This window comes from Notolabrus celidotus, chromosome 12 (genome assembly GCF_009762535.1).
Source record: "Notolabrus celidotus isolate fNotCel1 chromosome 12, fNotCel1.pri, whole genome shotgun sequence".
Classification (NCBI taxonomy): Eukaryota; Metazoa; Chordata; class Actinopteri; order Labriformes; family Labridae; genus Notolabrus; species Notolabrus celidotus.
This window is the reverse complement of record NC_048283.1, coordinates 17,714,169-17,730,623: the sequence shown is the minus strand read 5'-3', so window position 1 is coordinate 17,730,623 and position 16,455 is coordinate 17,714,169. Positions and strand designations below refer to the sequence as shown.

General features: G+C 39.7%; 1 protein-coding gene across 4 annotated transcripts in view; it reads right to left on the bottom strand.

Moving 5' to 3' along the window:
• Positions 1-824: 824 nt before the first annotated feature.
• Positions 825-16,455, bottom strand: part of LOC117822981 (DENN domain-containing protein 3-like) — a 16,909-nt gene continuing 1,278 nt past the window's right edge. For 2 of the 4 annotated variants that reach the window (XM_034697982.1, XM_034697981.1), the window contains exons 2-28: positions 16,057-16,218; positions 15,117-15,306; positions 14,898-14,963; positions 13,431-13,546; positions 13,097-13,221; positions 12,667-12,778; positions 12,229-12,348; positions 12,043-12,141; positions 11,631-11,750; positions 11,417-11,532; positions 11,145-11,300; positions 10,969-11,065; positions 10,722-10,825; positions 9,256-9,443; positions 8,951-9,110; positions 8,601-8,796; positions 8,325-8,493; positions 6,557-6,816; positions 6,299-6,469; positions 5,787-5,916; positions 5,276-5,383; positions 4,516-4,655; positions 2,702-2,862; positions 2,415-2,551; positions 2,065-2,183; positions 1,811-1,948; positions 825-1,484 (exon numbers count right to left, since the gene is read on the bottom strand). In XM_034697982.1, the coding sequence (XP_034553873.1) occupies positions 1,266-1,484; positions 1,811-1,948; positions 2,065-2,183; positions 2,415-2,551; positions 2,702-2,862; positions 4,516-4,655; positions 5,276-5,383; positions 5,787-5,916; positions 6,299-6,469; positions 6,557-6,816; positions 8,325-8,493; positions 8,601-8,796; positions 8,951-9,110; positions 9,256-9,443; positions 10,722-10,825; positions 10,969-11,065; positions 11,145-11,300; positions 11,417-11,532; positions 11,631-11,750; positions 12,043-12,141; positions 12,229-12,348; positions 12,667-12,778; positions 13,097-13,221; positions 13,431-13,546; positions 14,898-14,963; positions 15,117-15,306; positions 16,057-16,143 (3,804 nt within the window). In that variant the 5' untranslated portion in view covers positions 16,144-16,218 and the 3' untranslated portion in view covers positions 825-1,265. Of the gene's footprint in view, positions 1,485-1,810; positions 1,949-2,064; positions 2,184-2,414; positions 2,568-2,701; positions 2,863-4,515; positions 4,656-5,275; positions 5,384-5,786; positions 5,917-6,298; positions 6,470-6,556; positions 6,817-8,324; positions 8,494-8,600; positions 8,797-8,950; positions 9,111-9,255; positions 9,444-10,721; positions 10,826-10,968; positions 11,066-11,144; positions 11,301-11,416; positions 11,533-11,630; positions 11,751-12,042; positions 12,142-12,228; positions 12,349-12,666; positions 12,779-13,096; positions 13,222-13,430; positions 13,547-14,897; positions 14,964-15,116; positions 15,307-16,056; positions 16,219-16,455 lie in introns of those variants that run through there. The other 2 variants (XM_034697983.1, XM_034697984.1) reach the window with 2 other exon arrangements.

Sequence of the window (16,455 nt, the reverse complement as noted above, 5' to 3'; positions counted from 1 at the left end):
TATTTGGTCCGGCAAAGTTTTTTCTTGCCGGACCCAAGTCACAATCACTCGGCAATTGCTTTCGGGACACTTAAGGGTTGCTTTTGGGCCGCTAATTGAATAGGGCTGATGTATAAGGTCAATGAATGTTACCAACATGATGTCTTACGAGTTTAAATGCTAAACAACACATTTGACATGATTGGCTATAGGACAATCAGGAAAAAGTAGTACTTTTCCTTACATCTCGTACTGAGAAATTGAACTTAAGTTCACAAATCTCTCATACATGACCAAATGTATTAGACAAAATTTTCAAAACAGTCACTGAAAGTGTTTAAAACTTATTGCTTCTAGTGACTGTGTCTAGCTAATGCACACATTCTGACAGACCAAACCTATAACAGAAGGCTGGGAAATTTTTGTTTAGATGTTGTTCTTCTGTTCCTGTTTCTTGGTCAGATGTTGCATCAAAATGTCTTTAATTATACAATATGTTTTGAGACAAATTCTAACTTTTTTTTTTCTTTTGGCCTGATGTCCCAAATCTCAGCAAGAGGTGACCGAGCATTTGTTCATCCTAAAAAAATGGACAAAGTCCAACGCCATGTGACCAGTGTGATGACTAGCTTTGTTTCATCTGTAGGGGAAAGCATTGTGCATTATTCTCAGACAAAGAATGGAGATCCTGGTGTGTTGTTGAATGATGGAGTTCCTTTCACCACTTTAGGTAATGATATCTTTTAGGAAAAGTGTGTGTGTGTGTGTGTGTGTGCGTGCGTGCGTGCATGTGTGCGTGCGTGCGTGCACTGGTTTACACACTAACAAACAGATGACACATGTTATTGTTATTGACATGTTATTTATTATCAATATTTGACACAAAATATGAATAAGAATAATATTATAGAATTATGTTAACATTATGTTGATGCCTGAACTTAATCCTGTTTATGAAACAGAACATATGGATGACCGTTGTCATATCTTGTATGTGGGTTTGTGTATTAATCCAGGAAAGCATCCGAAACTAAACCCAAGTCATAAACAGTGTATCGTTTGTCGAATGCATCCATGTTCCAGAAAAGTCTCAAAAAGTGATCCTTAGGGGCTGCCATCATCATTTTTTTTATTTTACAGACTAGTGGGTTAACTTCTTTGCCCATGTAATATGGCTATAACCTTCATGAGGATGGCCTTGATGTCATGTAAACATTTGACACATCTAGTGTAAGTCTCTTAAAGTGCCTCTCTTGCGTCACTTCTGCTTTGTATGTTTCTCTTCCCTACTCAACTCTCCAGATTGCGATTTTGCCATCCCGGTGTGCCGAGCCACTCAAGACGTAGCGATCCTCAGCGGAGCAGAGCGTCTGGATGCTGTCTGTATGGGCCTGCAGCTCCTTTGCCACAGTTTGGCTCACTGGGTCCATCACTAGCACCTGACTTCTCAGCTGACCGTCACAGTGATCTCCAACACTGCTCCAGCCAAGACACCCCACCCAGATCTGAGGGAAGAGAGAGTAGCAGTATGAGAGTTAAAAAGAAAGCAAAAGAGTAAAAAGAGAAGCAACTTGGTTTGAGTGACAGAAACCACCATAAAATGTGTAACCACTTAAAAAGTAGGGGTTACAAAAGTGCAGCTACAGTGTGCAGAAATGTGACATCTTACAATGTGCTTTTATGTCATTCTTAAAAGAGCTGCAATCATGGCTCCATCCCTCTTATTTAGTTAGTGATGCCTGCTTTGTCCTAAGTCCATATTACCACACAAAACCAAAGGGTTCAACAATCATTACATGTACAGTGTTAGCACTCATGTATCGTATCTCACCTTGTCCTTGACTGGAATCATACAGGTGACTCCTGAACAGCCGGGCAGGGAGATCCTCTTGGATGGACGTCTGTGGTTGTTAGTTTGCCAGAGACACAGCTCACCTAAGTCTGCACAGCCCGTCCACAACTCACCTCGCTGGACACAAACAAAAAGCACCAAATAATTCATCAAAATAATCACAACCATCACCAACAAGTTTTTAAGGAAACTATATCCATAATAGAGATATCAGCTAAGGGTTGCTAGTGCACCTCAGGGATGAAAACAAAGCAGCTGAAGCTACTGGGCATGCTCCGTAGGTCATCAGGAATTTCCAGTCTTCTTTGTGGCGTCCCACTCTTTTTCAGTTCCACAATACTGTCACCACAACCTGCATATACACAGAAATGTCTTTTGAAATAATATGAATCATTTCTTTTTTTCTTTAAAGGTTCATGTACAAGTATTTGGTTTAGTTCACAAAGGTTTGAAAGTCGCAGGGAGTCTACACTATGAAATGAGGGTTGTAAATTAGGAAGTTAAGAATCAGTTGGCAGAAAAGCTTTCTTTACAGAATTACAGCTTGGGCATATAGAGAGAGTAGGAAAATGTAAGCACTTACAGCACCAGAGGGTACCATCATAGGTCTGTATGGATGAGAGACGGTCACACATAAGGTGAAATTGCCGCTTCACTTTGAGACCAGCTGAGTCCCACTGCAGAATTGTTCCATCACTGCTGCAGGAGTACGTCTGCTGACTGTAAAACACAGTGACTGAAGATTTCATAAAGACTGATATCCCACATAAGTTTTTACAATACTGTCACACATCAATCAGACTCATTTATATATCTGCTATCAACGTCTAACCTGTAAAATCTGACAACCGAACAAGAACATGTCACTACCTGCTGTGTTGATCTCTGCTGTCTGCTGTGAATCCAGTCACTTCATGTCTATGTTCGGTCAGCTGTTTGTTGCACGACATGCTGTGAGTGTCAATGATGTAGATCACAGAGTCCTGAGAGCCGATCCAGACCTGATCCTGGTTCAATCCAAGCATGCAGTTCTGTACATAGAAGAAGACGCAACATGGGGTTTTAGTTTTATATGACAACAGGGTCAAAAGCTATATATTGACAGGATAGTGTTGCACATCAGAAAGTTTACAATGTGAATGTCCAGTACGTGCACTTGAATCCAAAAATGTTGAGATTTCAAACATTTATTTTTTCAATTTGCAAAATACAACAAAACTATCTGTTAGAGCCATTTCTGCATATTTTGTTGATTTTTGTTATTTTTAATAATACTGCATTATGGACAATGAATTTATGAATGGCTCTAAGTTTATGTTTTATTTGAAATGCGTAAATGTTTATATTGTGAGATCCTCCTCCCCGGAAATGGGATATAAGGGAGCGTGGGACAGGTGTTGCTGATAAGACAGTGGAGAGCTGTATTGTTTTTGGACCGCTCTTTTTTTTTTATGTTATTTAACTACAGATATAAGCCTAATTGAGCTCATGTTTTTGTTGTGAAAACTGCACCATCAACAGTAATAAATCTTCTGTTCGATCCAAGCCAGACTGATTGTTTTTACTGGAGCGCGTCAGGACCACAGGTCTCCTCTGAACAAAGGAAGGCGGCCGAAACCCATAGCAAAGCCGCCACAATATCAAATCAATAGTTTGTACTGCATACATTTTAAATATATAACATTGAAACGACTTCTCAACCATTTAATCCCTGCACTAAAACATTGTTGTGAAGTTTAAAACAAAAAGTATCAAAACTGATGTAAGAAAAAAAATAACAGAACTACCATCTACTTGTTAAAACAGGGTTCCTGCATTAACCACAATCTACCTCCATAACTGCCAGTTTAATCCCAGATTTGATGTGTTATGCTTAGGGCTGAACGATTTTGGAAAATAATCTAATTGCGATTATTTTCCTTAATATTGCGATTGCAATTTAATATGCAATTATTTTTTCAAGGTCCTCTTCTCATCTATTTTTACTCAAGCACAAGCAAAAAATCAATCTGTATTATAATAAACAATATCAGATTTATTATACACAAACTGTTCTTTCTCATAGGCTAGGCTTATGTTAAGATAAAGGCAAATGAAGCATGAATTAAATATGAAAGACGGTTTATTTATCTACTTGAATTACAGTTGTAAACTTACTAAATACTTTGACTTGCAGTCTTGTAAGCGTTCACCACAACTACTTAACTAATTCTGCCAAACAAGTGTTTTAAGTTTAAAGCATGTTTCGATGTTAATCAGCTGTCTGAAGGTTTTGCGCACAGCGGAGACGCTCAGCTGGGGGCTGCAGCTTTTTTTCTCCGCCACCGGACTGATTATGACCCGGTTGCACTCCTGGCTGACACCTGACCACGTAAACATGCTCATTTTTCTCAATAAGAACCAGTATGCTTATATCTGCTGATGTAGTACGACACTGCAAGCCTTGAAGCAGAGATGAGGAGAAGTCTAAAGACGTCCAGTAAGCTGAAAACCCCCTGACTTATCTTCAGCTACAACAGTCTTGTCTTCAGTGATGTGACTTGTGGTGGCATTTGGATCAACAAACACTATAAAACCTTTGTTTTCATGCATGCAGTAGTAAGTCACAAGCCCCACAAACAGACAGTGGTGTGTAAACTTCCTCTATAGATCAATGCTACTCCTAACATCATGTCTCCTCTCACCAGCTGCGACTCTCCGACCTGAATGCAGTCCTGCAGCATGGACCAGCTCGCTGCGTCAAACACAACCACTCTGCCCCCGCTGAGGGCCACCCACAACTTTGGGTTCATTCCACCCTTGGAGTCATCGCAGGTCAACTGACCTGGAGACAGTGGGGAAGAGAGAAAGGGTGAGAGAGCAGTGGACCATTGAGGTGTGAGAGCTGACTGTAATAAAAAACACAAAGCTCTGTCGATGATTTATGTGCTGGGAAATATTTCTCACAGACAAGGCCACAGTATGAAGAAATGACTCAAGTGGCAATGACATTAAATCATCTTGCAACTTTGAATTGTTAGATGTCCTCCTGATAGAAAGTATATAAACAGCTGATATATTTATGGCACTTATGTAAAAGCATACTTCAGCTTCTGTTTTGATTTGTCGCCTGTGACCTCCGCCGCTTCTTTAAATCTTAAACTTTACTTCAGCAATAAAAATCTGCAGGGGATGTCTTGTGACTCAAACATTCAGTAAACAGTAGACACACAGCTACACTGGAAATCAAACAGAGAGGGAAGCATACAGAAAATGTAAGGCACATGACAACTTCTCAGCTCAGACAGAGTTCTGTTGTGTATGGACACTGACAACTGTTAAACACATTACACAGATAATTTGAACTGTAAGGGACGTTTCATATATCTGAGGACGAGGAGATGTGGTATTCTGTGTGAAACCAGGGCATTAAGAGAGGACACTGTAACTTGCTCCACATGGTACCTGGTGTGTAAAGTAGCACATGCACAGTCTGAGGTTCAGCCAGGCCCAGTGACGGGTTGATCCTGTGTTTCAGAGTGTCTGAGGTAGTTTCAGACACCTTCATTGGAGCTAGTCGGAGAAAAAAACATTATACATTAATAAGAAAGACAAATGGAGACCGTTATAAAGAGACACAAGAGAGGAAAAAGTGGAACAAAACTGAAGAATTTAACAGTTCAAATTCTTACTCAAGCCAAAATGCCAAACATTGCCCTCCAGCTTCTCACATCGTCTAGCATTATGAGTTTGTTAATAAGGATATGATTGGGCTACTGGATGATGTTCTTACAATAACAGCCTTGGGCCTAAAGAGACTTTGATTCCATGCACATTTTCACAGTAATCAAGGAAAACATCCTCAGTTTTATATCCCCAATAAAAATAAGCAGTAGTTAGTCTGCTGGTCTGCGGTATTCACTTTGAATATTAGACTACACAAAAGTTGACCAGGATCACTAAAGTAAGCCCCCACCTTTGAGTTTGATCTTGTCAAAGTAGGCCAGTTTTGAGGCGGCAATAATGGACCTCTGGGTCTGCAGGCAGCCTGTGACAGCATCCATTAAGAGGACATTGGTCAGGGCTTGAGTCACGTACTGAGGGTCCTAAAGAAAAAATAATGTTAATATTTGACACTGAGTGTAGGTAGAGTACAGTATGATTTGTAAAAGGAGACATCACAATAAAAAAGAACATTGTCTAATATAGTTTAAAAAAAAAAAAGTCTGTCATGGGGAGGAAATTAGATTATATGCCAATTTGCAGCTCCATACATTCCTCCAGCAGCAGCCAAGACCACAACACATATTTCCTTCCTGTCAATGACAAATTCTGAACAATATTTTTGTTTCCCTAAACCTTGGCCAAATCAGACTTCATCACACATCTGAGCATCAACATCCAATCCCTTTATGCTGAACTGCAGGAAGGCAATAATGTCCAAGCTTCAAGAGTTAGAACATTCCCAGATCTGTGACTCTGCGGTACCTTGTGTTGGTCGGCCATCTTGCGTCCAGCCCACATCTCTTTGACTACAAGGTTCCAGAGTTCAGCCTCTGTCTTTAGGTTCGCCTCAAACACCTCCAGCCTGCTGGAGGTTTGGATACGGAGGGAGGGAATACGAACAAGTAGAACAGGAGCCGAGGCAATCTTCACCTCCTGCACAGAAAGAGGAGTTATCAGTTGTTTTGTTTTCAGAATCAAGATTTAAAGGAAACTAGATCTAAGAGAAAATGAGAAGTTCACCTGTATGTCTCTGAAATTTGTGATTTCTAGGAATCTTGGTTTTCCCTCTGTAAGCAAGAACAGACGCTTCTGTGTCATGGCAATTTTACCAACACCATGGGAAGTCTTGATACATGACGACACCTTGTAGACACACTCGCTATTGTCGAGATGGTCTATGACCTCGGAGGGCAAGTTGACGTCTTGTGCGTCAGCCTCCATCTCCTTCCAGAAGGTGTAGAAGTGTCTGAAGAGTTCAGGATCCACCTTCTTTGGTTGGCCTGGGAAAGAAAATGGTATATTAATAATGAAATCAGGCAGACTGACAAAAATGTAGAAAATACGTTAAGAGTGGAACAAATCATTACAGTTGCATTTTAAAAACATGTACATAAACCTACTGCTGGAGAGAGGTCAGAAGAGTGAAGTGGTCCTAATGAAAAAACAAACCATTCTGACCAAATTGTCTTTAGACCTTTTCAGTTATTAACAGCAACTCTTAGTCTGACATGAGTTCTTTACTCCTCACAGATCATCATCTCTTTATTTCTCTCATGTTCTCTTTCTGCAGAGACATCATTCAATTTCATGGACAGATATTAAATTACATCGAACATAAGATACACTCATCTATGCATCTCATGATCTAGCCAGTCTGTTGACCGGAAATAATACAGGCATGTAGTATGTTGATTATTTTTCTACCATAACAAAAAAATTATAAGTGCAAAATTAAGCTAACAACTAGTAGGCTATAACATTGATTATACCAGAAGCCTGGCTGCAGCTGGTCCAAAATGATGCAGCCAGGCTTCTGACTGGTTCCAGGAAGAGGGATCACATTAGCCCCGTCTTGGAACCCCTCCACTGGCTTCCAATTTGCTTCAGATTTGATTTTAAGATTTTGCTTTTTGTTTTTAAAGCTCTGAATGGTCTGGCCCCTCTCTATATAACTGACCTCCTGAGCCCTTACAAAACCTCCAGGCCTCTGAGGTCTTCTGACATGGGTCTCCTGGCAGTTCCCCGGTCAAAATATAAGCTGAAGGGCAACTTTTAGTGTAAGGCCCCGCTTTTGGAACAGCCTCCCCTCCTCAATCAGGGCCGCCCCCTCTGTCGACTCTTTTAAGACTCTCCTCAAAACGCACTTTTATATTTTAACATTTGAGTCCTCTAGCCCTGAATGGGTTGTCATTTCCAATGCTGTGCTTTCCTTGTCATTTGTTTGTCTCTATTTAAATGATTGCTTGTTTGGTCTCTCATTGTGTTTTTATGTATTGTACAGCATTTTGGTCAGCTTCTGCCTTGTTTTTAAATGTGCTTTCTAAATAAATTTGACTTGAATTGACTTGAATTGACTATGTAATTACTTCTTTGGTTGGTTATTACCTAAGTCATATTCTTAAGATTTTACATCCACTAAACAGGATTTCCTTTTAGGATCAAATGGTCATTTTGTTGTTAAAAAAATGTTTAATCTCAGAAAATAATTTGAAATCAGATTGTACTAAGATTTTCAGGATTTGATTAATAACCTGAGCAAAAGAGCACATGCTGTGCAGACTGTATTTTGAGCTTACAGGTAATTAGTAGACTGTAGCAAATCATCTGAAGTCAGAAACCAGTGGACACATTCATTAAAAATTCTCTTTGTAATAAGATCAGAAATGATAACTACTGTGTCCACTAAGTCAGATCACATCTAATCAAAAGGCTCTGTGCAGTAAATAAAATATCAGACACCAGGAGTCCCTTCTGAAATACACACATCAGCCTCCCTGTCCTCACTTACCATCACTTAGAGCATCAAATAAACGGTTGATGGTTGCTACATCTTTAATAATTCCACACTCCTGGACACAGCGCACAAACTCATCCTGATGCAGATCTTTTCGGGGGAGTTGAAACTTCTTGACATGGTCATCAGGCTCCACCAATGGCTTCTCGTTTTCTGTCTTCACCTAACAGATGAAGAGCACAGTCATCATCAGTACTGCATCACCTACAGAGGCAGACTAACATCATCCATCATACTTCTACATGGATGGGAGTGATGTTTGTGACTAACCTTGAGGATGAGCCTCTTGAGTTCAGGTCGTCTGTCCACTTGATGTCTCTCGTCTTTGTGCAGTGAATCCGTGAGCCATGTGACCAGCTGCATGGGGAAGATTGCCATGTCCGTTTTGTAGAGGTTTTGGAAATCACTCAGGGCATCCAGCCTCCGCAAACACAGCGCGTTAACGAAACCACGCAGGTAGTAAAACCTGCAGAAGGAAAGTGATTATAATTAAGTGTAAAGGGTGTTTTTTTTAAATAAGAGTAATACAAAAAAGGAGTAGAAATGGAGGGGGAAAGAAGCTGAACACGAAAAAGAATCAACTAGAAATGCAAACACACAGGTGGCGTAAAGCAGATTACCTGGCCAGCAGGGAAGGACTCTCCTTTTGGGCGGAGAAGATGGCTTTTCCAAGCTGCTGGATCAGCTCACTGTAGTAATTTTGGACTGCATGAAAGGACAGAGAAACTGGGAATTCTGGGAGCTTGAACACCTTTACTGTCTTTGGAGGAATTCTCGGTACTGAGAGAAGAGGATAGAGGGATGAAGGGGATAGAGAAATATTGTGAGGATGAGGAGAGGGGGGAAAAAACAGACAAACTGTAATGTTTTCCAGCTTTTTTGTACAGTTTGCTTCTGTCATACCAAAACTTCTCCTTAATCTTACCAGGTTCAGGTATTAGGGTGCCGCTCGGCAGTGTCTTCTTCTGGAGGCTGAAAGTTTGGTTATCTAACAGGTTAGGGAGGCTCATCCCCAGTCTCTTACTTAGCTTGCCTTCTGTAATGGAGCTTTTTCTGCGGGCTTGAATCTCCTGCATGGTGGGTCTGCGCGGGACTTCAACCCTGGCCTTTATCCTATATGACATGTAATAGAAGCAGAGGATTTCAAGCATGCAATTCAAGCTATGAATATGAAGAAAGTATGGTTTAAGATCTTTATCAAGAATATAGGCTGTATTGCTTTTGAACTGTATTGAATTATGTCAAGTGAAAGTGAGATTGAAAAGTGGTCAGTGGCATTCCACAAAGTAGCCACACTATATGCCGGTGGTTCAGTGGCTTATGGAGTAGTACCCCACTAATGGGTTAGCAGCATGTGGCGGTAACCAGACTGGTGTTCCGGTCCCTTCAGTGGTGTGCCACCAGTATGCTGCTCAATGTTCTTGTCTTTAATGAAACTTTAAGTGCAACACAGTGGTGTATTTGGAAATGTATACGTTTCTCTCGTCCGTCTTTTACATGTTTTGAAATATATCTTTGGTGCCTCTGTGATGACCATTTCATAGCCGGTCAGAGCAATCGATAGCAGATGGAGCTTGACCCCAAATGTGTCTGTAAAAAAATGGCTTACTCCACATTGATAGCAACAGGTTAGCTCAAAGTATTTCCTCAAAGCAAAGGTTTCCATGACGTGGAATCACATTATATCTGCTATATATTTTTATTGAGTTGTATCCAAATGTACAGTGGCATACCAGTGGCATTCCACTGAGAGACTAGCACACTGGTCCAGCTACCACCACATGCTGCTGGTCCCCTAGTGCAGGGGTTCCCAAACTTTTCAGCCCGCGACCCCCAAAATATAGGTGCCAAAGACTCGTGACCCCCACTGCCCCTCCAAGTGATTAAATGCCAGAAAAATAAGCCTACCATCATGCACATGTGGCTGTGTTTCCTGTGCCATTATGAATGAACCAGCTGCTACTGATGCTAATTGTTAAATAACCCTCACACTTACCTCAAGAGTCATCTGGCGACAAAGATACGCAGAAAACTAAGGAAACTCTTTATTTTCCGGGTTTTATTTCTAATTCAACTATTATTTGTGTCTGTATTTTTACAATAATGGGTAAAATATGCAATTTTAGATTACTTACCAAAAAAAAAAATTCTGGAGGACATCTCGCGACCCCCCATTTCTGTCTCTCGACACCCACTTTGGGAAACCCTGCCCTAGTGGACCATGAACTATCATCATATGACATGGCCACTTTTTTTTTATTTTGGTGCTGTTGATAATATCATGAATGTTTTGTATAACCCCATTTATTTCAGGAAGCCCGCAAAGATATCAAGTGGAGAACTTTGTGAATCTTATCAGTTGTTCTGTGGTTTTTCAGTTCTATAACTCACCTCCCCATCTCAGAGCAAGTGCTAAGCTCCATTCGAGTAAAGTCGTCCGGTTTCCTGTTGAGACGATCTTTGAGGAAGAAATGAAATATGTGGGTCTCCAACACCTGCAACACAAAACTTCATTTAAAGAAAGGTATCTTGTCATGAACGCATGTCTGCTATGAGATGTCAGCTAACTTCTCCACATTCAAATAAAAAAAAGAGATAAAGGGCATCGCTTTCTTTGTATTCTTAAATTATGGTTTACCTTCTTGTAAAACAGCTGCTCAGATGGCTCCCTGGTTTTCAGGAACTCTTGGCTGTTAAAGACTCGATGTTCATAGTTCAGATGACGGCTAACATCCCTGTTATTGATGTAACAGTTTGTGTTATATTTTTTTTCCAAAGACATCATATGAGATACATATAAAATAAGAAGAGAACCTGAATATGTTGACGATCAGTTCCAGTGTGATCCTCTGGATGTCATGGTTAAGGTGTTGTTGCCATGCTCTTCTCTGCTCTCGCTGCTCATTGATGTCTGTGCAGCTTGTATGGCTGCTCTGGTACATGTCAAAGTGTATCTGCAGGGACTGACATCTGCAGAAATATAGCCATACTGCATAAAATAATCAATGCTCATTCATATATTTTCCCCCCAAGCTTTAACTAAATGTAACTGAATCAGAGAGGTTGTACATCTGCACAGCCAGTACCTCTGAGTGAAGCAGTTTGCAGCAGCCTGGGGGATCTCTGGGAGACCCAGACTCTCAGAATGTGAAGTAGAAACCTGTCCACTGTCAATGTTGATCAGAATTAAATCATCTGTTTCCTAGGAGGTGGAAGATCTGGTTTAAGTCAAACAAATCAACAGCAAAATTGGTGCTCTTCTTGAAATGATTACATTTTTTTGTTTGGCTGTGTACTCACATCAGCAACTTCTTGAAAATGGCTGAGATGGCAGCCCATGAGAAAGGCAGTAGGAGCCATGAGGAAGTCCAACATGCCTCTGGACAAGACAGGAACATATGGCTGCTGCCATGACAGAGGCTGGAAGAAAGATAAGGGAGCCATGGATAGATGGATCAATAGCTTGGAGGGTTTGATGAAAAATCTTTGTCTTTGGAAACTCTTTAGATTGATTAAGATATGTTCTCAAAACCAGATTGTTAATAAGATTGCACTGGGGGGTTTGTAACTGTGCTTTCAGTTTAATAATTCTCTCATTTAAGTGTGGATTTTTTTTGTTTTTGTTTGGTAACAATAAATATGATATCAGAGTTCAATTAAATAACACAATCACATAACCATTTCTTGCTCTATAAAGACATTTCAAACTGACCTGCAGGAAAAGCAACAAGCTCTCTGCCACTAAGGTAAGTCTGGCCCAATTAGAAGAGAATAACACAACCCGCTGCTCCTGCAGGAGACAAGACAGCACCTACAGAGACATGGACAAAAAATGTAAACACAGCCAACCTCCCTCCGTTTTGGCATGAGAAGCACGACAGGTGTGTGTGTGTGATACCTGCAGTAGTTGCTGGGGCCTGAAGCAGAGGAAAGGCAGATGAAGGTCTAAATCAATCACTGGATGGTCTTTGTCCTCTCTCGATGGTAACACGACAGTGAGAGGATGCAAGGTAAACGTCTGAAGAACATACAGTGTTAAAGTTTATTTTGGTGGTATTACACTTAAGTAATGCATGGCAATTCAAGTACATACACACATACACAAGTATTATATTGTTATCACCACTAACGCTGTATTGCTTAAAAGTCTTTTACATTAGTAATGTCAATAAATTACACCTGACTCTGTTTTTGTTAACATGTTAACAAGTATCAACAGACTGAATTATTTATCATCGAGTGCACAGTTAGGATGTAGCTGAAAATATTTTTCTAACAATATGCATCAATATATTTACAGAACTACAAACTGCATACACATACACAACCTACACACCAAATGTAGTGGTCCAGGAGGGGGGATAGGCACCAGGGCAAGTTTAGCTGCAAACTCCTTCACCCTCGCCTCCATGTCTGATAAACGACAAGTTCTCAGCTGGGCTAACAGACTGAGATTGAAACAAAAAGAGACATAGAGAATTAGCAAGATATATATAAAGAAGTGATAATACTTCACAAGTGAGGCACTACCTGCAAAACTGGTCATATTATTCTTAACTAACTAACTTTAGTCTTTATCAAAAACATTTTTTACAGCAACTCTTAAAACAAGGATTATAAAATGTTACAAAGTAAAAGAGATATCACACACACGTGAAAAATATGGCTAATCTGGACATGAGCATCTACAACAGCTTTACGGTTGGTTTTGTATGTTTAAAACAAACAGATATAAGGGCCATGCAGTTTAGTAAGCTGTTTCTCACCATGACAGACAGTCTTTGAGAGCAGTGAAGTAAGGATACTTGGATATGACACAGATACTGTAGGCAGAGAAAAGTTGAGGAAACTTAGAGGATCCAGCACCGTTCTGGAAGACAGACGTCCCCTCCTGCAAAAAATCACATTCAGTTGGTTACATTTTAATTTCTGTTGCTTTACAACTGCTATGCACACTTTTTATAGACACATCCTGATTGGTTAAGCTGCTAACTCTTATCTCCGGTAACCTTTAACAATCTGGTTGTAGCAGTAAAACACAGTTGGCATTTAGGTTAACTATTTCAGGTTGTGTGAAGTATTAAATGAACTAAAATGTACCATTATTGGCCTGAAACATTGCATTACAACTCCATGAGTCTTGTTGCCTAGGACATCAGTGAAAACCAGGAAGTGAAATTGTTCATCCTCCAGTTTATTGGTGACTTGTAGCCCACCTAATGGATAGAGAGAAAGAATGATCAAAACATGTTAAAACAATGGTTATTTCAATAGAGGGCTATTATGTGTACACACCAAAAAAGAAATCACATTTACATAATATCTAAATTTCTCAATATTAAAATATCCAATCCAATCCAATTTATTTATAAAGCACATTTTAAAAACAACAAGGTTACCAAAGTGCTGCACAACAAATACAAACAGTAGAAATAAATAATAGTACAATTTAAAATACAGTAAATTAAAGGACAAACAGAGACCAACATAAACTCTCGTGCTGTATTAAAAGCCAAGGAGTAAAAATGAGTTTTAAGATGTGATTTAAAAGTATCCAGAATGGCGGCTATTTTGACTTAGGTGGGTAGTTCATTCCACAGTTTAGGAGCTACCACTGAAAAAGCTCGGTCACCCCTCGTCTTTTGTCGGCTTTTTGGCACGAAGAGACGCATCTGAGCAGCAGACCTCAGTGCTCTGGAGGGGGCGTAGATGTGTATGAGGTCAGAGATTTACTGAGGTGCCAGACCATGTAGTGACTTAAAAACAAACATTCAAATCTTAAAATTAATTCTAAAACGGACAGGGAGCCAGGGGAGGGATGCGAGGACAGGGCTGATATGCTCATGTTTGCAGGTTCCTGTTAAAAGGCGAGCAGCCGCGTTTTGGACTACCTGCAAGCGAGTGAGGGAGTCCTGGTTAATGCCAGTGTAAAGTGCATAACAGTAGTCCAAACGGGTCGAGATAAAAGAATCAATCAAGCTCTCAAAATAATTAAAAGATACAACAGATTTGATTTTGGATAAAAGCCTCAGATGATAAAACAGGTTTTAACTACTGAGTTTATTTGTTTATCAAGTTTAAAATCGCTGTCAATTTTGATGCCAAGGTTTGTAACTATGGGTTTTACATAAGTCTGCAGGGAACCCAGGTCTATAGGAGAGACACTACTGGCACGACTGGGTCCAAACACCATGACCTCAGTTTTATCTTCATTCAAGTTTAAAAAGTTAAAAGCCATCCATGCCTTGATGTCCTTCAGGCAATCTAGTATATATAATAAATAATAATACTAAAATATGGACATTTATTTTAGGGTTGACTTTATGTAACAAATAGAATATTTTTGATGTGTGATACTGATTTGGATGTGATAAATAAGGAATTATGTCTATGTATTGTATTGCTTCAGGTGTCTAAAGTGTTTTCACAAGACTGAATTGTCTAAATATTTTATTCTCATGACAGAAAAAAATACTTCTCTTTGTCAAAACTTTCTACATTGAGATATTTTACTTGCATTATGTGTTTGTATGTGTGTGTGCAGTCAAGCCAGGTAAAGTCAATTACCTGGGAAGCAGAGTTGAGGTAGAACCATGAGGTCGATGTCTTTAGGAACACTGATATCTTCACTTCCTGGGTTACAATGGTATACATTTTTAAAGAAAATCACTGATGAACACATGGGACAAATCAGAAACCTTGTGCACAACAACCTTTTGAAGTTTTGTATTTAAAGATGTGTTGTTTGGCACGTGTATAGAGATACTAGATCAGTCAGGCAGCTACCTTGGCTGGGAGTTGCTGCAGCTGAAGGAGGTTTTTCTCTCTTCTTCTTGAGGAAGGAACGCTTCTTTTTCCCATGTGGCCTCAGCGCCTCTCTATCAGCTTGTGGTCGGCTAACAAAGGGAGGCACCAGGACATGCAGTACCTCTGGCTCCAACGTCAGATGCTCTGAATTTCCATGATTGTTAATGGTCTAAATGGATGATAGGAAAATAAGAATTAAGGTGTTCCCCATAAAGCTTTGATAAAGGGAATATTAATCTACAATATGCAGCCCAGATATTTCATATCCTTGGGTCTTTTTGAAGGAAAAGGGAAGGAAAACAAATCTTTAAAATGCGTATTTATTGATCTTAGAGTTGATAAGCTATTACTCATCATTAACGTCATTTAATTTAATTTAAATTGCACAGTAATTAAATTATTTTTAGACTGCCTTTCTGCATAAAACATTATAAATAAATAATTAAGAGTGAAAGCACAGAAAGGTTATGTATACTCAACAAGAGAACAAAAGAGAACATAGTCATGTTTTTCTCTTCACCACTAAGGATGCAAAATCATAAAATTTTTTGCTTCTTTCAAATCAAATGTGAATTTAGTTTTTCCCTTAGACATTTAAATGCCACTGATTAACAAGTCAGTACTGTCCCAGTATATTTTATCCTTTTTCTCAGTTGAAACAAGTCTTCACTTAAAGCATGAGTATTATAATATGCATTTTACAGACAATCCTAAGAAATTACAACAGAACTAGCAAAGCAAAATTAAACCCCAGTATACCAAAGTTTTAACACTTGTAATGTTGGATCCAGATGATAGTCCAAAAGAGGACTGGGGCTACAAGTACAATAAGAAATTATGTCAACGCCCCGGTCATTTTTTTTTTTACTTTTAAGTACATCTATCAGTTGTGTTTATAAATTTGTTGGAAGGTAAATACCTGGTAAACATCCCTGAGCTTGTCACTAGATGCTCCAATCACCACACAGGCTTCCAGCAGAACAGGAGGCAGGTGGTCAGCCATCATCCACAACAGATCAGAGCCCAGTAAGACCAGCAGGACTGGACCAAGGGTCACTCCGGACCTGCGAAATCACAGCCACTTAAAGTAACACAGAAGGACAAGGAAGTCACTTAACAGGGAAACAACAACCTGTATTACTTTCAGACAGTGTGTTAGTAAGGCAGAAGTTGTTTCAGCTCTCTTCATATTTCTGCATGAGACCGACAATAATCAGTTCAACAGTCACATGACAGAGTGTTTGTTCCACATCATATAAGTCAACATAGATTCAGATGCAGTATTCAAAAGTGTCATCTTCTGATGAAATGTGTCATG